Raw genomic sequence first — 22,533 nt, 5'->3', positions numbered from 1 at the left:
ATGCAGAGAGCAAATTTCTGAGAATGAAGATAAAGAGGAACACCAACAAATTACAGACTATGAAAAAACTATGAAACCTTGATCACATACTCGGTGAAAGAGGGGCATGCATTTCTGATGAACTCAACAGTGCAAGCACACGACATCAGACAGTCTAGGACACTAGAAAAGGGTGAGGATGAGGCTTTTAAGTGCAGTCTGTGCTGATACTGTAGCTCAGGATGGTGCGGAGCATCGACCGGGAGTAAAAAGGTATCGTTTTGCTACTACATACACATCATGGCCTCCGTAACTGTCTGTCAAACTGCAACAAATGACCTAATATCCATTTTTTAACAGACATATTGATTTATAGTATGTGCCTGTGTATGTTATTGATTCTCTGTCTCGGGGGAAATTATACCAGATGCATCTTTTAGGAAATGGAGCCCAGAGAGAACTTTTAACCTCGCTGAGTGAATTACAGCACTTTCCAGTCTCTAAATCTTACGATGCACTTTTTTTCCTTTTAGGAATAACGCCATATTTTTGATCATTTGCGTATCAGCTGGAAGGGGAACTCTGACAACAGCGGACTGTGTGGAGGTGATCCAAGTGTGCTTGAGGATTGTAAACAGAAAAGTCAAAGGTGATCTGTTGGACTCTTCCTGGTGATTAAGATTGTTGCAAAAACTAAGAAATACTTTTCAAAAATGCTAATCTTCCAGACTTACGTTTAAATTTGAGTCTATTCACAAGTATGTTCAAAACGATGCAAATGAGACGCCTAACAGCAGTAAAAGTGTGTTGCAATGATTGGCACTGAGTTGTGTCGAGAAAGAGTGGGGAAGGGTGTGGTGCAAGCCAGACACAAAGAAGGGTATTACTCAGCAGAAACAAATACCTACCATGAAAATATTCCCAATTCAAAGACTGCTTGTGTCAGAACAGAAAGACAACAGGTAGGGACTAAGTAAGGGTTATTGAAGAGGAGTTTGGAGGAGGAAGAGGTGGAGAAGGAGAAGGAAGAGGGCACAGAAAAGAGTGTCACTGAACAGGCCCTTAGAGAAAGCAGGGCTAAATTTGTCAGCATAACATTGTTATTCAAAGGGATGCCAATTAGAACACACATGACAGTTAAGATAGGAGGGTATTATCCACTGCTTGGAGAGAAAATGGATTTCAATCCCGACAGTTTACAACGTAATAAATGTTATACCAGATATATTAAGAGAACCAATCTTGTATCTAAAACAAACATTATTGAGCTGTCTTATGTTGAAATCCGTTTTCTGTCACTGGGCTTGAACTGAGTTCAATGAGGAGAAATAGCTGTGCAGGAATTTAGAGGAGCAGGAAATTTCTCAGTGAGGAAAGGAGTTTTCCATCTGTTACCACACTGATGGAAACATGTTTTAGGAAGACATCTAAGCCAATAATGGAGAAGAAGATGCTCATTGTGGATGTCTTCCTGCCACTGGTACTACAGCAGTTATACCTGCATGGTTTGCACCATAAACTCAGCTGGTCAAGCCCGAACAAGGCACGACACTTCTTTGGGGTATTTGCATCTGTTAGCCAAAGAGGTAGACACAAACACACACAGACAAAAAAAAAAGAAAAAAAAAGGAAAGAAAAAGAAAATGGACACGTCATTGCACAGACAAAAAATGTAGCCAGGGCTTAGATTTAGGCGGGCAACACTAGGATGTCCTCCATATTGACCAAGCCATCAGACTCAAGATCCTCCAAGCCCCGACCTGCCAGTTTAGGTCTTGTGACCAATCTCAGGAAGGTTTACAGTACTGCAGCGAAACCCCTGTAACTCCTGAGTCTTCATCCACACATCCACACTGACGACATTCATACAAACACCCTGGTATAGGCTGTTAATACCCTTTTTCCCCGAAACAGGAAGTTAAAATCAAATAGTGAGAACCCAAAGATAGACCGGCAGGACGTGGCTGGAGGAAGCTTAGAGGTCACAACAGCCTGGCGGGACAGACAAGGAGGAAGGTGAAGAGGAAGAGGAACAGCATAGAGCTGGGGAGGAAGTCCCAGCGTAGAGTTACCCAGCCTTCACCTGGCCCTGGCCAGTGCAAGCACACACCATACACACCTGCACGGGCCACACCAGTTATTCTGTTGATCGAGCCCAAAGCGCGCTCGACACTTCTTAGGAGCGCTCAGGTCTGATGCCACAACAAGGAAGGAGAAGCCAGCAGAGAGGAGGAATAGAACCAAAACCAATAAAATAAGGAAACCAAAAAGAGGAGAGAAATAAGGAGAAAAAACAGATAAGGGTGAATCTATGAAGCTTAGCAGTGGCTCACTGAGCAAGAAATCCCTCCAAAACCCACTTACAGCCAGTATCAAGTGTGCATTTAAAGACAGGACTGAACGCAGTAGCTGTGTTCCAGAAATTAGTAAAATCAAAATGCATGCATGCATATTATTGAAGTATGACATTAATATTAAAACAATCACTTTCAGTCACATAATCTAAATTCTGACAGAAGTCAAAGTGGTAGATAAGATAGTGCTTTTAATTGGCTGAGAGGGTAAAAACGGAACAAATGCAGGTGGGATTAATTTGCTGTTAGATGCTATCAGTGTTCTATGATTTCAAAAAGATAGGGTCAAGGTAGTAGAACTAGGCAGTGGTAGCAGACAGCCAGGGGAAGGACTTAAAAGGCTAGAATCCAAAGACGGAATCTACTCTTTAGACCTGGCATCAAACCGTTGATTGGTTTCCATCAGCATCGTCTGCCTGTGGCAGAACAGCTGCCAGTCACTTGTTTGCTCTACCCTGTCACTGTGTTATTGTCAGAGGTAGAGCAGAGTGACAGCAGAGTACTGTGGTGGCATGTTTGAGTCCAGGCCTCATCTGAGCAGAGACACTTTTTAAAAAGGGGCCGATAGAACAAACTCATGCTGGCCTATAAGAAAGGCACAAGCGCAGCTACTGAAGCATATAGATTAAGGAGGTTTACCCTGACATCAACCTTTCACTTAACAATGACAATCTAACTCTATATCATCAGTACCTTAAGCATATTGCATAATTTTGCCTAGATATGAAAATGCTCCAAAAATCCAACAGTAAATCCACTGAAATATAGTCTAGCTTGAAGTCAAATAAACAACAGCAACATTTTAAGAAAAAGGAAAGCAGCAAACAAAGCAAATAGAGCATATTTAAGCTGAAACCTGCCTCATACTGCACATTCATAGGTAATTAAATATACATCCATTTTAAAAGGAAAAAAAAAACAGTTAGTAATTTAATACTCAAAATGACATTAGCACCTGTAATCGGAGGGAGTGAAAGGCAAGGGTTTGGAAAATATTCTCTGTGTTCTGAAAAAAAAAGAACAGATAGAGAGGCCTTCAAGAAGAAATCCGTCACCAAACGAGCGAAAAATACATGATAACAAGTCGGCATAGCTCCTCACAATATGATCAGAAGGGTATGAATCATATGAATAAAAATGGATAGATCATAGAATTAGCAAACCTCCTTAATTTTAAGATGTAAGTGATTTCTCTTAATAAAAGCATGCATGGAAGCAAGCGAGGGGCAGCCCAACAACATGCACAGTCAGACATTCTGCTCTCACACACACACAGTATAGTAATGCAATCAATCTGCAGGGCACAGGCAGTATATTAAAAAAAAAGAGCCACACACACAACAATGGCAAAGTTAATGGCTCTCACAATGCTTCAACTTCTCAAATACACATATCAAAATACCAGAAGGCTAAAAGCCAAAGGGGGAGGTGGGTGATGGGGGCGGGGCAGGGGGTGAGAAGGACTTTGGGGGGTTCATGCATATTCAGTTGTTATTAGCCAGGGAGACTTCGGGAAAATAGGGGTGAAAAGGGGAGGTGGTGTGGGGTGGGGGGGATTACAAGCACATCTACCATTTAAATATTGCATGGGGTAGCATAACTATATGAAAAAAAAAGAGGAAAAAAGGCAGGCACAATAACGGACTCAAAAAAAACATAATACACAAACACACTAGCTTGACTTTTATCTTGCAACATGTCACATCTGCCTGACACATGATGGGGCTCTTCTAATGAGAGATAATTGCAGCTCACTTACCATTGCTCTCTGCTTGCTGCTTTTCCCTTTTTCTCTTCTTCCTTTTCCCCTGTTGGTTAGCCGCCAAAAAAATAGAAAGAAAAAAATAGACACGGACAGGAACCTTAGTTATTATATTGCAGAATGCCCAAAACATGAGGCGGAGAACAGGACTCATCTTTGTGTTTACTTATTTATTCATTCATTCTTTCTCTGCCTTTTTTCTGCCTATGCCCTCCAGTTTGTTGCAACCACTGCAGGCCAGACTAGAATGATCCATTTTCTCTGTTTGCTTTGGTTTTTATTTGTATCTGCTCTGTTAACATCTAGCTGTTTTGACACACTTCTGCTTTAGAAGACAGATTTCTCTGTCGCTGCTCACTGAAGACTCTCCTGTTCAGCTTTGTCCTTGACTGTTCTGCCACAAATGCCAGATTTTCAGTTTAGTCCAGAGAGCCCAGAATTATTCTTTTGCCATTGTTATATAGTCTGATACTCTGTGCTTTTGATCCAGCCTAAAAATAATGGAAGTCTCAGCTTTGAGTAGGTTTACATCAACATGAAAAAAGTTGTGGAGGTTTTAGTGCCATTTGAAACCATTGTACCCAAAATGTAAGGGTTCAGAAATAACAGACTGGTAAATGTTATGTGTAATCAACAGGAGCTACATGTGGCTTAAAATTGACTGAGCATTTCCATTTGGATTGAGGTGACGTTTCTCAGCAAATGTAGTAAAGACGATGATCTACTGATTGTCAAATATTAAGGCTGAAAAAGCAGGTGTTTTTCTGATATTACCAGATGGGTACATTTTAAACAAGCAGCTGCACGCTGGAAATAAAACGGCCAAAGCCTTGTTTAGCTATTTCCATTGACCAAAAAAGTGGTTTGCTCGATGACGAATCCCCTTCTACGAACACACACTTAATCAAAAATGATCCCCAGGAAGGAAATGTAAACGATCAAGAGTTGACTTCACGAATGTAAACACGTGCAAAGAAAAAACAGTCGAGACGGCGAAATGATGGAGACAGAAAAGCTGGGTCCCTTTAAGGAAAACTAGCAAAGTAGTATATATATTTTGTACCCTAAGAATCCTCAAAAAAAAATTTTCACCACTCTGAACTGCAAACCAAAACCCCTGCGGAGCTTTTCAGAGTGAACAGATGGAAATTTTGTGGACTGGTTGAGTCAGTCTCCTACTATTAACTGAGAAGCAGTTAGACATCACAGCAAGTGAAACCTAAAAGGTGTCTGTGGTGAAGGCCAGCCAGAGCACAATGTTGAAGACTTAAAGCAGTTCCTCACTGCAAAGGGTTTCCACTAAATGATAATGATGTAGTTCCACCTTATGTACATCTGTCAGTGATTTCGGTTTGGGTACTATGGGTACGAGGGCTGTATGTCACGCAGTATTTTCCATGCTGATCTATACCTACTCAAATCAAAGCTGAGACTTTAGTGTAGTCCTCATCATGTAATGTCACACTGTATGACTGTATGACTTGCAGCACAGAGCCTGAAAATAAAAAACTCTTACTTGCAAATACTTGCACTGCAGACTGTATTCTTTTGGCATAACAATATTATTAATTGTAATTTATGTAGCATCTTTCATGAGACCCAAGGTGGCTTTGCGTGGGCTAGACTTGACAAAAACACCAATAAGTAAATAAAAAAAGTTTTTGACGTCTCGGGCCCGGTTAGAATAGAGCACATCAGACAAGGTGTCCTGTATGTCTACACCTAATGAAAGGGGAAAAGAACAGGCTGTTACGACTTGTAAACTTAAAAACTTACATAGTTGTCTCGTGCTGACCAGCCCGGGTACAGCTGCATGTGGAGCTGTCGTTCTTTCCTGGCCAGCTCATAGTACTTGGCCTGCTCCTCCCGTGATAGGGCGTGCCACTGCAAAAAGATTTTTTTGTTTAGTTTAGTTTTTACTTTTCAACTGCAAACGAGACAAAATAAATAGGCTGTGAACTCAGGCCTTCAAGGCTTTTCAGTTTGACTCGACACTTACCCTTCGCCCCAGGATCTGGTTGATGGCAGCACTTTCCTTCAATGTGCACTCTGCCACCACTTTGGCCCGCATCTCCTTCATGTAGAGCATGAAGGCATTCAGAGGCTTCTTTATGTGGACCTGCTTCTTTTTCTCCTCTTCCTTTTTAGCGTCTGACTGTTTCCTGTAGTGGGAGCAGAGGGCAGTGAGGTGAGCAGGGCGAGCCTTCAAGAGGGAAATGTAGTTTTGGGCCGAGAAGGTTTACTCACGAGCTGTTGAGAGAGCTGATGTCACTGTGGGAGGATTCTTGCTTGACGTTGGTTGTGACGATGGCTGGGTGGGGGATGCCCGTGGTGTGCAAACTGTGGTGAGGGGGCACCATGTGTGGGGGAAACCTAGAGGACAGAAGACTGTGTAAATCGTCAGAATGGACATGGGTGAAATGAGAAGATGGAGCACACACAAGACTGCGGCTGAATTCCATTCTCATTCTATATCAAGTCAAGGTACATAATCTTTCCTCGTCTGTCATGCAAATGGAATTGAGCCACAAGAAACACACATGGTCACATGCAAATATCCAAGGCTGGCGTCTGTGTTAATTACAATCAATTTTAATAAGATTTCAGATCAAATGAATGCTAGGTTGGATGTCATACCATTTAATTTGAGGACAGAATCCAGCCTGGATGGTTATTCATTGCACACAAATATAATGCTACAAATTGTGCCCAACAGTCACTAAAGTCATTAAAGCGGAACTGAACGAGAATAAACATTTCAACAAATCCCCAAAAACAACACAATGAAAACTCGAGCCAAGAGCCACTTTTCACATTCACTTAACAGCAACCTCCCCGAGATGAATGATGATGCTCTCATCAACAGTATCCTGAGGAGTGTAGGTGAAAATCCTCTCTATAGGCTAAATAAAATGTGTTGCCTCAAGGGCTCTTTTAGGTTTTTGGTTGGGTATATCTGCACCTTCTAAGGAAGCTCATCTTAGATGTAAAAGATGCACATGTTAGAATGTATCTGATGTAGTGCTGGCCATTTGCAAGGGGCAGGCCAATGTCATCTGAAAAGATTAAGAGGAATCACATTTTTTTTTTGTAATTTGCGGAAAAACCCCAATTTCATAACGTGAGGTCATTGTTGAATTAACAAGTTTTGCTGATATGAAAATGCCAGATTTTAGTGGGATAAAGCTTGTCATTATCTCTTATCGGGGAATACTGCAAAGTAGATAAAAACTGTCCTTTCAAAGACTAGCATCACTCCAGATTTTGGGTCTCCATTTGCTTCCTCCCACTCTCTTCTGCAAATTCAGCACTGTCAGCATCACTGACATTTTTATCTCCATCCCTCCACTCTCCATCTATCATCATTCCTTCGTCTCCAACTGTTCCACATATCTGGACCAGAATCCCTTGTTTAAGAATTTATTTCACTGGCCAGAACAGCCATGAGGCGCTGCCATCCCGAATGTGCGACTGTGTGTGTGTGTGACGTTAATTATTTGAACACCTATATCTGCATGTGTATGTTTAAAGCGCGGGGCCTCGTTTCCGCGTGACCACGCACAAATTTAAGAGAAGAGGATGAAGGGGAAAAAAAGGAGGAATAATTCTTTTTTTTTTTTGTTTTTTTTAAAGCAGCTCATTATCTGGCTGTGTCTGGCTGCATGGCTCCGAGCCAGAATATAATGATGAGGATAAACTCGCCAGGAACAACTAGTTTCTGTTGGAGGCCATCTCAGGGGAGTGCCAGTGCTCCCCCCTCAAACTCTTTTCCTCCTTTCCCCTCTTCTCCCTTCATCACTGACACATTGGTGTTTGTGCCATGTCATCCGTTGATGGGGAGCTCAGCAGCAGTGGCTGCATATTGCCCATCATTAGGGCTGCATTTTCTTCACTCGCCCCGTTTCCTCTCTCCCTGTTCACCCTCCCTCCTTCTCTCTCTGTGCACTTGTTAAAATTTCCTCTGTTCCGAGATCTATTTTTTTCCTCCCCTTCTTCTCCTCCACTCCTCCTTGTCCCCTCACCACCTCTACACTCCTTCGCTTCCTACTTGCCATCCCTCCCCTCCTCCTGCTGCCACTGCATGGCACAGGTGATGGTTTAAACATGACGGCCATCCCTTTGAAGCGTGGGGGCATCATCATGATCATCGGGCTCATCAGCAGCGAGAAACGGCTTGGACCAATTTAAGCAACATAGAAAGGGAGAAGCAGTGGAGACCCCCACCCATCTCCCCACCCTGAGGCTCTTACGTCTCAATCTGAAAGGTAAGAATGGCTGGCAGGGTGGAGGGGTCCATGTGTGGGTGGTGATAGGGAGGGGGGGGGTCACTGGCTCAGCAAGCCCAGTGTCAGCCAGCGCCATTTAATTGCCGGTACTAAGTAGTAGCCCCCGTGCCTGTTTAATGTATAATGATCCAGCCGTTGCGCTTCTCCCGTTCCCCAGGAAAAGAAAAGAAGCAGGATGATGGGGGAACATATCAAAGGGCAGGCTAAAGCATATGGGGCAAAGAGGCCTCGCATCCACCCACCTGTCCCACATACATTCACACACATACATTTTCATAATAACGTCTCTCATTTGCTCCACTGACTATTTCTGCACTGCTTGGCTCTTCTTATTCTCTTTCTACAAGAATGTATTTTGCTTTTAGCAGGACCTAGGTGGTAAGGTACTCACTGTGGGACTATGAGGTAGCAGACTCATTCCCTGCATCCTAATTCTGTTTCAGCACAGGGGACTGATATGAAGCAAGGCTCTCCTGCAAAGACCTAACTCCTGACAAGAGTACAAGGCCGGCAAGTCTTTTCTCTGCGATTTCTTTCAGTCAGGCTGCTCACTACAAATCGTTTGAGCCATCACAACAGGCCTATTCTTTGAACAAAACTAACTGGCTGAAGGCTACGTATAAAATGAGTCTGCTATTTGGCTGACACAATTAGACAAATTGTTAGTAGATTTTGTCAGCTGTTGTCTCCTTTACTCTAGCAAGGAGTTGTTTCAGGGTGGGGCAATGTGCTAAACCCTCCCATTCTCAAGAGAACTCCCAGAGCTCTCCATCTATTCAGTTATACTAATTCAATTAGGGGCCTCATCACAGGGCATTAGCTCTTCCCCATGGCCAGTCCCCCCCACACCCCAGCCAGTATATTCAATTAGCCGCACTGGAAATAAGATGATCATATTGTAGAGGCTCTCATTAAGGGACCAAATTAGCAGTCACTTAAAGCCCAGGTTGGCTGGGTTCTGTTGCCAGATGCCAGTGTCTGGACAGACCTACCATCTGCACCTGAGACTTGCTGGGGAGGAGCTTCAAAATGGAATTCTGACTCTGGTTGAGACACCACTCCATTGAGTTTTAAAAAGGGAAGTTAATGCAAGACAGTGCTTATATCAAATGCAAAGAATGTAATGAATCCCCTGCACCATCTCACAAACTTAGCTTCCCCTCATTCTCAGGGCTATGCTTAAAAAAAAAAAAAACCATCTTCCCTTTGAACTGTGGCCTCCTTGCATCTACATGATCCATCACTGTCACAGAGGCCAAAACAAGTCGCCCTCGTGAGCTGCTTTTCCAATCAGACTGTAATTAAACTAAAGCTTGGCTTCATCCCTGGACTCCAAACCAGCTCTGTCCAGAGTCCCTCGCTGCAGGGGCATGTAGAGAGAGGAGGAGGGTGGAGCAGGGGGAGTGGAGAGAGTGGGAGGCGGTTTGTTTTTTTTGTGTTGTATGTGTTGTTCCCTTTTTGGCTCATCCAAACCCACAAATCACGGGCTCTTAGGCACCCAAAATTAATTAGGTTCGCTTCCCACACAATATAGAGGACATGCGTTCCTCAAGGGAACAATAAGCAGTAAAAAACACCAACTGACAAATACACACACATGTATACAAGATGGCAACAAATACACTTACTCCCCATGGGTGCACTAATGTCCACAGTAGCACTTAAACCAAACCCTAATGGGCTGGACCAAAGCACCAGCCAAGTGTCGGGCCCCAGCTTAAATCATCTAAGTGCTGCTGTTTGTTTATCTGTCTGGCTGCTCAAACACACAGCAAGGACATGCCCCAGCTCATTTCAGATCTGCCTGACATGCAGTGGGGGTAAATGTACTTCAGGGGCCTCATTAGAAAATTATAAATATAATTAATATTTGAGCATGCTAGCTGGAGCCCCACACTGGAGGATTGGCCTTTTGAACACAGAGATGGGGAGTGTGAGCTCTCCTTAAGGGAGAAGTTTCTGCTCACGGTTGTGTGCTGCTCATGCATGTGCACCTGACACAAAAACACCAATGAGTGTGTGAGGGTGTGTGTATGTGTTTAACTCCTCCGGTTTGACTCACCTTGACATGGATGCGTTGACAGTGAGCGCAGTTGGGTAGGGGTGTCTAAAACCCCCTGTTGTGATTGGATAAACAGGTTGACCTTGCCTAGGAAGGGGGGAGAAAAGAAGAAAGAGAAAAAGGTAAAGGAACAAGGTTGATGGAAGAGGAGAAGCTAAAGCCCTCTGTCTCACTTCTCCCCACCGTGGGCCTCTTTATTCTCATTTGATCAGGACAAAAAATCTAGGGGATTGCAGAGCGCAGATCAAAGGCAGGAAAACTCTGAACAATTTGAATGCCACAAATCTTGATAGCAATGGCTAATTAAATTTCATAACCCTTCGCTCTGTGTCGACGGAGTGGGGCCCTGTTCCTCCCCAAGCTGGAACTAGGTGTTTTGTTGTGATAATTAAAGACGAAGCGCGGGTCCCTTTAATGGAGCCATCACACTAATTGAGGTCTACACATCCAAAGACAAACAATAATGAATGTAAATTTATACCAAAATAAAGTGCAGCAAATCAAAGGGCGCTATGACTGCGCTCAGGGCCTCTCTCGGTATTTAGATCGCGGTGAGAAAACATTAAATTAACAGAGCTTAATTTGTAGCCTTTTGTCATATTAACAAGTGTTGACAAGAGTTACCAGGGGAGAGCCCCTATGAGGAATTGTGGGTAAAATACAGGCAATCACAGTTCATTACTCTAATTGAACCATACACAGACATGCAAAGTAGTATTTGCCACAAAATAGCAAGGTGAGGTTAGTGAGAGCCTCAGGAAGCTCCAATGTGCTGGGCTTGTGTTAGAAGTTTAGGGGATTGAGTTCAAGCACAGAGGCAGACGACCCACTCTCAGAAATCAACAAGATGCAGAACAAGCTTCCACAACTGTGCACATAAATCCTAACATCCTGCTGCTGCTGTGGTGTGCTCAACACATCAAATGCATTAGCCACAGTTTACTGTTTTGTCTCTTTATGATTTAGTTCAATCTCCATTTTATGCTTATTAACCATTACAGTTTGAAGCTAGCTTTTCTGACAACATGAAGAGAATACTGAGTAAAAGAGTAAAAAAAAGGGAGTTGCTTACTGTGGTACTAACCATCCTAGCGGATGGGGAATCTGGCCGACAGTGCCAGGTGACAGCGGGTAATAAGGAGATATATCTGGAGGATGCGGAGGCCTCGGAATTCCTGTGGAAGAAAAAAAGATGACGGGAGCAGAGAGGAGGTGGACAGACGAGACGATGACAGAGAGAGAGAACCAAATATTTGTCAGTGCCGAATTCTTTGTTGAGTTTCACAGCTGAATGGGGCAGACATCACAGGAGTGCAGATGGGAGGTAGAGGGCTTGTTGCTCGCATGTACACAGTGCTAAAATCACACTTCCTGATCAAAGGGCTTTGAGGCGGTGCAGCAGCACAATGTGTTGGAAGAGGCAGAAGGGAGAGAGGTGAGGAGAAAACACCAACACGATTCTTGTCACATTTGTCTGGCAAATCAGGAGATTAGGCTTAGATGTTATTAACACACAGAAATATAATTAAAAGCCGTCTCTGTGATCAGAGAGATGCCAATATCAGAATGGCAGTCTGTCTGCTAATTTACAATGGTAGTCTGGATTTTTCCTGATATTACATACACAAATAAACCAACAGGAGAAATATACAGCAGTAACAGATTATGAGGTCAATACTTCTATAGTTAAGACTAATGGCTGACAACTTTACCAACTCTACGTTCAGTATGTGCATCATTAGTCTCCATTCATTCAAATGATCCTCAGATTTAACGTTAAAACGGCAGCGAATTTTGTTTGTCATCTCCCACCGACAAAGATGTCCAATTTAAGGACAGCACGCCAAACAACCAACGCATCCACAGAGTTGTTTACTTTCTGTGGCAGCTGACAGGCGAAGAAGCTGCATCAACATGCTGCCCTGAGTGAACGCCTTGAAAAGGTCCCAGACACAGCTGGGTGTAAAAAAAAAAAAAAAAACATCCAAAAACTTTCTCTCTCATGACAAACTTCAAACAAGGAAGACTTGTGTAAAAGCCCATAAGGCAGGGAGGTGCACTCAGTAGACCTAAAACCAGCGCACTGATTTGGCTGATGTGTGTTTTTTTCTACACAGCTGCTATTGTTGCAGATATTTTGGCCAGCGCCAACTCGGCTGTACTGAAGCCAAATAGATTTTCATAAATGACAACTTAAATAGTGCCGGTGTTTGCACCTAAAGCTGCAGCTGATCTGGGAGCTGAGTCTTCAGATCATTTCTGTTATTGATGCGAGATGTTTGCACGTGGGCGGAAATCTTAACTTTTCTTTCTATACTGTTACTGAAAAAAAAGCAAAAAAAAAAAGCATGTTCAAATGAAAAGGAAAGCCAACGTGGGGAACATTATCCCATCGCCACGCAGCGCTCAAGACCTAATATAACTCATTAATTAATTAAACACTGTGCCCAATTAAGCAGCCCCATTAAGCACTACATTAAACAGCAGCTGGCACATTATTTCCCCTTTGTAAGGGCCATCATAATAAGGGAACATTATTACCTAAAACACAGGCTGAATCCACCAGAGACCACAGAAAAGCATGAAATTATTCACCGCACTGAAAATGCATTAACCTGAAAGAATGGGCTGAATGACAGTTGAATGACAAAATTAAGCGCTGGGTCAAGATGGTCATGGAAATTACATAAAAATGTGCGCTAACTGTTTGTGGGAGATGCATGTGCAGGTAGAACCTGGACACTGAAGCTACAGGATCAACAGGCTACAAAGAAGAAAAACATTTGAGGTGTACTGCATACTAAGCGGAACAGATCCTCCCAAAGAAACAGACTTAATAACTCTGCGTGTTTGCTGCTCTCCGGGAAACGAATGTGAAGCGCTCCAGCTACAGTGGCCGTCTTGAGCTCAGTATTGGCAATTGGATTTGCGGTCATGGGAGTTTGAGGTTGTTTGCGAAATTCCAGGATTTACGAGAAGTTTATGAGCCACTGCTCAGGTTCTTGTTCTCAAATAAAAGGCCGCTTTCCACTAAAAACCAAACCACGTTAATGAGCGTGACAGCTGAATCAGTCGGAAACAGTTGAGAGCTGCAGCTTTCAACAAAGAATCACATGAGTTGACCTTGTCCTACTTTTACTATCACAGACTTTCGAACAGCGATAGTCATTTTATGAAGTCATCAATAAAGGATTAAAGAGGAAAAAAGCATTTCTCTTTACTACATTTCCATATTGCCTTTAATCAAATTATTTCAAATATCTAACTGTGTTTACATCACTGAATCTACAGACTAAAAAACAAACCTCACTGGAACATCATAAACAGCTATTTTTGCAGACAGCCTCTAAGATCTGTCGTCCCTTTTTTAAGGACAGCTGCTTCTGTGTTTTTGTGTACTTTGGTATATTCCTCTCTTGAGACTCAGTTTGTTGTAAACATATTAGACTTTCCAGCACTTCCATCGTGGCACTTTTCAAACACATTGTGCTCGAGTCTAAAGGTGCCAGTGCTATCAGGTAGCATGTTGCTACCTGAGATCCTACTTCTCTGGTTAAGTATGGATGGAGTGGAAAAGAACTATTTGCTTTACCTGTTTTGGGATCCACGTCTGTCTGTAGGTGAGGTGGGGGGTTCCCCGGTGTGAAGTGCTCATTGCTGTAGGTGATCAGAGGTGTGAGAGGGTGCACATGGTGGGGGTGCTGTACCACTGGAACCTTATTAGACTGAGAAAAAGAAGAGGCATACATAGAAAGATGGAAGGACAGCAATAAAGAAAGACAGAGAGGGGAAAGAGAAAAAAAAAAGAGGCAATGTTAATATTTGGGTTTGAGATTGCAGGCGCCTGCTAAAGAGTTACAGCTTGGTCTGAAAGTTCTTGAGAGAAGAGCTATCAAATTCTGGGGACACTCGAGGCGCCAAACCACCAAACCACAATGAAAATAGCATGGTTTGTAATTAAAAACACTTCTGCGGTGTCAACGTGGAATCCGGTAACACAATCTAAGAGGTTTGTGGGGTTGCCAATTCACATTTGAGTTTGATGAGTGATGAGACACTTTTTAACCACCGTTGCAGTGAAGTAATCGATCATCTGTAAACCACAAAAATCACGGCAGCGCGTGTAAATCTACAGCCATTAGCAGCTCCAGCCTGCTCGGCTCTCGAGCCTCCCTCCATCCTCGCGCCCCTTTCCCTCATCTTTTCCCCCAGGGCCCCTGTTCATGGAGGGTATGGGTATATTGTAATAAAAGGGTTAGGAGAGAAGAGGTGGGGCTGAAAATCCATTTCTGCATTTTTGCCAAATTAGTTTTAGCTATGTAATCTTCTCTTTGTGCTCCTAAGTGGCGCAGACCCCCTTTTTTTCAATTACCCAAAGATTACAGTGGAGCTTTAGGGGTGTGCTGCCGTGGGCCCCTGTGTTAACAGCAGCTCAGCCCCTCTCATCAGGCCAGGCCGGGACAGAGACTAATACACACAGTCCCCGAACACAAGATAACCAGATTAGAGCTCTGCTGTAGATTAGGCTAGTGGCAGAGGCTGCTCTCGCCTCTTTACCCACACATCCTTATCCTGCCCTCAGCAGTCAAAGAAGCAGCACTAATCAGGCTTATCATAACATGGATGATATGTTCAGGGAGAAGAGGAGTGAGACACCAAGCTGCTTGTGTGTGTGTATGTGTATGTGTGTGCTCAGTCTCCGCTCTTATAGGCCACACACCCTCATTAGCGACTTTAACCCATGCAAGAAAGAAAGAAAGCTCCACTGTGGCACATTTCCAAAAGACTTTGAAAAACATTAATGGGGCTAGATGTTGGCAGGGGGGCTACATGCACAAGATGCACAGTCGCCTGACGCTCATTGACAATACAAATGCAAAGCTGTGGGCCCATGGCAAGACAAATGTGTGCGGAGCTTAATGCTGCAAACTAATTGTGTGTCCGGACTAAAGTTAATATCAAGTCTGTGTGGGAGCCCAGTGCAACAACTGTCCATCCAGAGCCGCACGGTGAATTTCCACTGGTTAGTTAAAGCTGTCTATCTGCATGGCTGGTGTAAGCATGGCCATATAGACCTCAGCTCTATAGTGGCAGTGGGGGGGGGGGGGGGCAACACTAGGAGTGTGGGTGGAAGGGAGGAAGGGGTGTATTCCCTATTGCTGTGGTCCCAATGAAAGATTAATGAACCCCAGCAGAACTCCTGGGAGGCAGAGAGACTCCTGGGACTCATTCACAGCCCTGAGCTGAAAAGGCTACAGAGGGGAGAGAGAGAGAGGGTTCGGGACAGGGGGGGGGTATACATGTTTGTATCGGGGCTGGTGGGGGCGGTAGATGGAATGGGATTCGTTAAAAAGAATAACAAACCAAAACATTTGTTTGGGATCCCGTTCTGATCTGTACATCCAGAAAAGAGGGATGAAAGAGGGAGGGGGGGGGCAATTAAGATTGAGGTGATGGCAGCTGCCAAATACAGCTGATGAGTCCGGCTCATTGCTAGAAGATAGCCTTAGTCTCGTCTTTTCGTGCACCCCCCCCCCACCCAATCCCTCACCTCCTAACCTCCGCCATCACTACTCCCCGCTCCTCCCTCGGGTAATGATGTGAAAGAATGTTGTCAATTCTTCATCTCTCGGTGCTGAAAAGCTTTAGTGGCCATTTAAATTTGTTCTTTTGTCCAGGGACCTCAGCTATTGAGAGGACAGCTCAAAATGCCCATCCACTGAGTCCACATTTAGACAGAGGGTGTTAAAGAGGGTGTGTGCGGGACAGAGGGAGAAGCTAGAGGCCAGACGATTTACATCATTGTTAACTTGTGGTATAAGAGTGTGCTTGTCCTGAAAAGCAGAGGGACACAAACAGAGATATGCGGCACCGACCGCTGCCTCCAGTCAGCTGTGTCTGTTCGAGATGGTGAGATAGTAACACAAACAAATTTTTTGGGGTTTTCCTGCTAAATAACGATAAACTGACATGATTGTCTCAGTTTTTTTTATGAGGAAATCCATAGCCTCATTTGTCAAAACTCACATCAACATTGCTGTTCACTCAGAGCTCTTATCGATCTGTCAATCAGCTCACAAACACACTCTGCATGGTGTGTGATCATCACAGTAACATCCACTGTGCCCTGGACTGACGTCATGGCAGCATCCGGCGGTCCCTGCATAAAGAAGGCCCAGCACCTGCCTTGGGTGGCCAGTGAGGGGACAATACGAGCTCAGGACTGGACGTCTGGCAGGCTGCTGGGTGCTTCAGCCGCTCAGAGCCCTCCGAGCAATGAGAGACAAAAGCAGGCAACGTGGGAGGCTTTACTCTCTCTGCTCCACAAAAGCCAGGGGAATAGAAAAAAAAGAAGCACTTCCTGCCCCGACACCCCCGCTCACTTGCATCCTTCCCTCCACCTCTGTCCTTACAACAAACAAATATAGTAGAAGACAGACTCACTGCTCTGTAGACACGATGACCAGATTTCCAAGTCTCAGAAAAAGATGTTGCGTTCAAAAGCCCCTTAAGAAAAATTTAAGGGCACCCTCTTGTATGAACATCAATGAACACATTTACTCTTTCCACATCCTGGACTCATATGGCGCCTGTTGCTGAGAAAGCCAGTGCTCGAAATCCACACTGCACATGTTAGCTACAGCAGTTATTGCCTCTGGTTATGTTATTGATATTACCTTGGCTCTATTTACTCTACTCTATTTTTCATCTTCAAGCTGCAAGGCTCATATGGTCATAAGAAAAGAAGCCTATATGCTAGAAAAAGAAAAAAAAAATCTATCTAGTCATTGTGATTGCACGCTATTCACATTCCTGTAAATCGACTAGCCAGCAATGGCAAATACACATCCCTTGGTGAGCACTCTACAAGTGTTAGAAGTGTGAAATATTTCCTATACCGAGACTGGACTAATGCTGCTCCACCACCAGGAGAAAAGAGCCCTTTGGAAGTGGATAAGCTACTTCAAGTAAGGCCTCTGGGGACTGTGAGGGGGTACGAGAGACGACACACAAGGGAGGAAAAGTGACAGCAGGACAGAGTAAGACAAAGGGAGGGAGACACAGAGGTGGAAGCCGGACAGGAAAAAGCTGTTGGCCTCACATTTCCGCCTGGTGGCACCTCGCAGGGCCAATTTCAGTCCTAAATGTGAAGGTGGCGACCTTGTGGGCCCAGTGGGTGGCTGGAGCCCCCGTCTTTCTGCTTTATGTCATGAGATGATGAGTTGTCACAACAGCTTGCGGGGCGCTAATGAGCTGTAGTAAAGCCGGGAAGAGAGGAGCGAGATGTGGGAATGACAGTGCTGTGATGGATTGGGGGTCCTCCAAATTCCAAAGCAAGCGGAGAAAGCTTCCAGACCCCTGCCTCTTCCAAAGCGTGCAAGTGCCCCACATCCAAGTGACACCACACAAAAAAACATGCGCACACACAACAGCAATAGAAGAGGAGCTGGGTCAACTTTCAGTGTGTCAGTGTGGGAACACTTTTAGATTTGAGCACAACAAAAAGTGCTCCAGTCTTATGCATCCTCTGGTATCTTTCAATGTTGTCTTGTTTAAAATCACACAATTGCTGTTATTCTCTGGGAGGTGCAGAGTGCCCCCTCCAGGCTAAAGATCTTCATCTCCAAGTAAGCCCTGTTTCATAACTACTAACACACACAAGTATGCACAAGTCCAGCAAGCACTCAGTCAAATGAATCCTCAGATTCAAGCAGACGATCTAAAGGATTTCTTAGACGCTAAAAGCAATGGAATATGAAAAGCTCAGATAAATTATAGGATCATCTATCAGCGTTACAATCTTAAAGCATACCATGCTAATTAAAACCCTGCTGCATTTCAGATATAATATATTTTTGGTCAATCATGAGAGGAAAAGAAAAAGTTTAAAAAAAACACCACAATATCAAAAACCTGGGAATTGTAAGGGGTGGGGGGGTTGAAAACCAGATATAGGAGGTGTTGATCGGTTTCCTCTTGCCAAGAAGATGTGCCTCTGAGGGCAAGAGGCTCCCGAGACCACAGTATATTTAAAAGTTAATCTATTCACTTTGCTGCAGTGACACGCCGACTGCTTGATCAGAGCGCCGAACAAAAATATTATGTGGGCCAGAGCCTTTGCTCCCCTTCCTCCTGCTCTCTTCGCTCGCACTCAAGTCGTTCGTCACCATTTATTTTCACTTCCCATCTTTCCCATCTTTGATAGTCGGCACATCAAATAGAATCACAGAAAGGACATGTTCTGATATGTCACAGATAAATAAAACTGCGCACAAATAGCTTAAATATGAAGTGGTATTCGGCAGAACTGTTGTATTCTGTGAAGACAAATCGCCTCTTAGACACGCATGTGTGTTAAAGCTTTTCCCTTTTCAGGGTAAACAGGCTCTTGAACTCCCATACCTGAGTTGAAGGGGCTTCTCTAGGAGGTGATATTGCATCATAGTGTTAAGAGCCAGGCTGAATTCTGCCTTTTGAAATGCAATCAGCCCTTCAGAATTTCAGTTGAAAGCCAAGCAATTAAGAATTTGAATTGGGTGGCAACATTAACAAAGGAATATGTTAATCTGTGAGGTTATTGAAATCTTACTTTACATTTCATGGTTAAGGCATGAGCTTGATCAAATAATGTTTTGTCAAGTAAATAATATTCCTCTTGAGAGGATCGTGTCTCAGCAAATTTACCTTTTTAATTACTTCAAATACATTGTTTATGATGTTTATCATGAGGGCTTTAAGACTGCCTTCAGTTACCATTACCATACCATGTGACAATATGGCATTAATCTTTCAAATATTGGGTAATAACACGCATTTATAATGTAATAAGCACGTGCATCCTTGAGCAGGAGTTAAATTAGACGTGTCAGAGTTGATTTTTTTTTGTTATAAAGATAAACGAGATGACCACCACTCCTTCAGCCCAAATGCGACCCTTACTACAAACTACCAACGTTCAGCCAAAAAAGAACCGGTCAGAACAATCCTGAACGCCTTCAGTGAAGAAGAGCGTGAAGAAGCAGGGGAGCAGAGCTGCGTTACTCACCCAGCTGCTCAGACTGAGGTGCCAGCAGCCCACCTGCTGGAGGAGAGAGAGCCCGGGGCCTAGGACTCCTGCCTTGGCTCCCGTCTCCTCCGGCCCGGCTGGAGCTCCATCCCGGGGGTGCATGACCCCCTCTGTCCCACCCTTGGCCCCCTCTACTCCTCCTTCCACCTGGCGCCCCCCCCCCCTCCCCTCTCCCAGCTCCTCCTTCCCCGCCTACGCCGGGGAGAAGCCCTCTTGCTTCTCTTGGCCTCTTCTTTCCTCTTCTTCTACTCCTTCTTTGTCTGTTTTTGTCTTGGCTCCTTCCTCCACTGGTGTGCACGTGTGTTGCTGGGCATGTGTGGCGGATGTGCATGTGTGTTTACAGTCCCCGCTCAGTTTGGTGTCGCAGCCAGCTGACCATTGTTCCCTCAGGTTCTAACATTAGATTGTGTATATTTCTTGAAGCATTTAAAGCAGGCTCAGGGTCTGAGGCCTTGGTTCTCTAAATACATACACACAGTCGGCACAATGCTCCCCACCCACCAACATCCATCTTGTGAAAAAAAGGAAAGGAAAGGAAAGAAAAAAAATCTTTCACTGCAACCAAAGAAGCTCTTGCTGTTAGCAGTCAGCAGTCTCCTCTTCTTTCTCAGTAAAAGTTTTTATGCCGTCGACACGAAGAGCAAGAAGTGAGGCAGAATGTGGACAGAGAGAAGAATGAATGATTGTGAGCAGCTTTTCCACGAGAAATAAAAAAAAAATCAACTCACAAAAGACACACGCAAGAAAGAAAAAAAATAAAAAATCAGTTATTACCCAAATCCCTGCTGTACGTTAAGTCTGTGTATGTGTTTCTGAGGAGAGTGTGTGTGCGTGTGTGTGTGTGTGGGCTCCGTGGTGCCTGCAGGATGCCCAGAGACGAACTGGCAACTTGAAAAGCTTTGGCTACAAGGTAAAGCGAGCAAAGCGAGAGATGGGAGACAAAGAGGAGAGAGCAGGAGAGCGAGAAATGCAAGAAGAAAAAAAAAGGAACAAGACACAACAACATCCACAAAGGGAGGGCAGGCTCAGCAAAGTGTGGCCAACAGTCACTTCATCTGTGTGATGCTGACAGTCCCCTCTTCATGCCCACTTTCCAGGGGGGACACCGAGCAGAGAAAGTCTTCACTCTGACACGGACGTGGTGTTTTTTGTTTTTTTTCAACGCAGTCCATCTTCCTTTTGTATTTTAATCTTTTCCTCCCCGCTCTTCTTTTTCCAAACAATACCTCGGAGTGGGAAACAACTCCCCCCCCCCACCAAAAAAAAAACCTCGCTCAACTCCATTCAAGGTTCATGTGAGGAAGGCCTCGAGCCCCTCCTCACGGCCCTCCTCTCTCTATTCTCCTTTCACTGCAACTATTTCACCTTCAAAACAATTATTACCCTGAATAGTAAAATCAAATGACAAGCTTCATGTGGTCATTTTTTCACAGGCTGCAAAGAAATTCAGTGCATTAAAAACAAAAACTCCTCCAAAGATTATTCTGAGTTTGTTCTGTCAGAAGCTAAACATGCTCTGAAAAGGGCTGATATATATATATATATATATATAAATATATATATTCTGGTGAGTTATGTACAAAGAAAAGAAAGGTGCAGAGAGTAAAAAAAAAATTGTTTGTTTTTTTCTCCAGAGAAAACATTCAGAGCCACATCAAATATTTAATCTAAAGGAAATATTATAAAGGTTACTTAAAAAAATCCATAAAACTAAGATTTAAAAAAAGAAAGCAAGACGATATGTTCTTTTTATAATCACGCGTAAATATTACAAAAAACAGGATATCAGAATTAACTGTTATTGTCAGAGCAATTATAATCTTTACATTATTTAATTAATGTGTCTTGTCATTTTTTAATTATAACCTCCAACAGCCTGAGCTTGACTTACATCCACAACAAATTAAATATTGATTGAATGAATTATTTCCGGTTATGCTAAGTAAATATAATTTTAACTCAACCGAACGGGTGAAATTGAAAACAAAAAAAAATTCAGAAAAAGCACAAAATATCAAATTAAAATGAACAAATATATGTATATCTTTGAGTGTGTGTAAGCCCCATAAAGAAATGAATTTCAAAAGTTGGCCACAGAAACGACTCAAAACTTTTCTCTGAACACGCTGCTTGTCACATACTCGTCCAGCCTCTCCATCGCTGTTAGAACCCTGCTCTTGCCTTGGCCTGCAGCAGGCAGTCCTGAGGCCCTTAAAGCCAAAACAAAGCGCAGAGAATGTTCTTTACACAACTTGGACAATGGCGCCGGGGCTCCAGCTTGACAAGTAAAAGAGCTCCGACAAGGCGGTGGCTAATTGCCTGCCCTCCCTCCATTCAGCCGCCCTGCCACGCTCCTGCCATCTCCTTTTGTCCCACGTGCACTTTCTTAAGTAAACTGCCAATTCGCCAGCGAGTGATGGACAGCTCACAATCACTCAGCCACAATGGCATCAATGCCACAACACAGAAGAAAGAGGGATGTAAAAAGAAAAAAAGCACTATTCCTCTTCACTGTCAAAGACGTTCGCGCAAGAGCCGAAAGTGCGCAAGAAAGGAGGAACGAAGGACAGAAAGGACAGAAAGTTTCACGACACATGGAAAACGGAACAACCCTATGACCTTTACTAATCCATTGTTTTCTATAAAATCCGAACAATTAGACACAAAAAAGTGAAGAGACAACGCTACTGATCCAGAAGTCCAACTTCAAAAGTCCTATTTTTCAGCTGCAGCGTTTACTAAAATAGGTGCAGCACAATTATTGGAACAAGCAAAATTATATTTGTAAAAAAAACATATATAAAAATGAAATTAATCAAAGCTTTAAAGTAAGAAAAACAAAAAGATGAGCAAAATTAAATTTAAATAACAACCCTGATTTATTACCAACAGAGGAATAAGAAGGGCTGATGTGACTAAAAGTCGAATTTACACATTCAAATGTAAAATAAAAAAAAGACCTTTCACGTTGATTCAGTTGCAAGTAATGGCATTATTATCTAGATAAACAACAGATAACAATA

The 22,533-nt window shown here is 43.6% G+C and overlaps 1 protein-coding gene across 30 annotated transcripts in view; it reads right to left on the bottom strand.

Moving 5' to 3' along the window:
* The window catches only part of tcf7l2 (transcription factor 7 like 2), an 84,825-nt gene that overhangs the window by 2,113 nt on the left and 60,179 nt on the right, over positions 1–22,533 (bottom strand). For 3 of the 30 annotated variants that reach the window (XM_072374023.1, XM_072374034.1, XM_072374030.1), the window contains 9 exons: positions 14,036–14,168; positions 11,516–11,618; positions 10,444–10,530; positions 6,343–6,468; positions 6,095–6,257; positions 5,872–5,979; positions 4,093–4,141; positions 3,289–3,339; positions 2,099–2,171 (listed from right to left, as the gene is read on the bottom strand). In XM_072374023.1, coding sequence (XP_072230124.1) covers positions 2,099–2,171; positions 3,289–3,339; positions 4,093–4,141; positions 5,872–5,979; positions 6,095–6,257; positions 6,343–6,468; positions 10,444–10,530; positions 11,516–11,618; positions 14,036–14,168 — 893 coding nt within the window. Of the gene's footprint in view, positions 1–886; positions 949–1,477; positions 1,551–2,098; positions 2,172–3,288; positions 3,340–4,092; positions 4,157–5,871; positions 5,980–6,094; positions 6,258–6,342; positions 6,484–10,443; positions 10,531–11,515; positions 11,619–14,035; positions 14,169–22,533 lie in introns of those variants that run through there. The other 27 variants (XM_072374017.1, XM_072374033.1, XM_072374025.1 and 24 more) reach the window with 20 other exon arrangements.

Source organism: Leuresthes tenuis, unplaced genomic scaffold, assembly GCF_036924035.1.
Source record: "Leuresthes tenuis unplaced genomic scaffold, fLeuTen1.0.hap1 SCAF_20, whole genome shotgun sequence".
Classification (NCBI taxonomy): Eukaryota; Metazoa; Chordata; class Actinopteri; order Atheriniformes; family Atherinopsidae; genus Leuresthes; species Leuresthes tenuis.
Note: the sequence above shows the minus strand (reverse complement) of the source record. Positions and strands in the feature narration are given on the sequence as shown.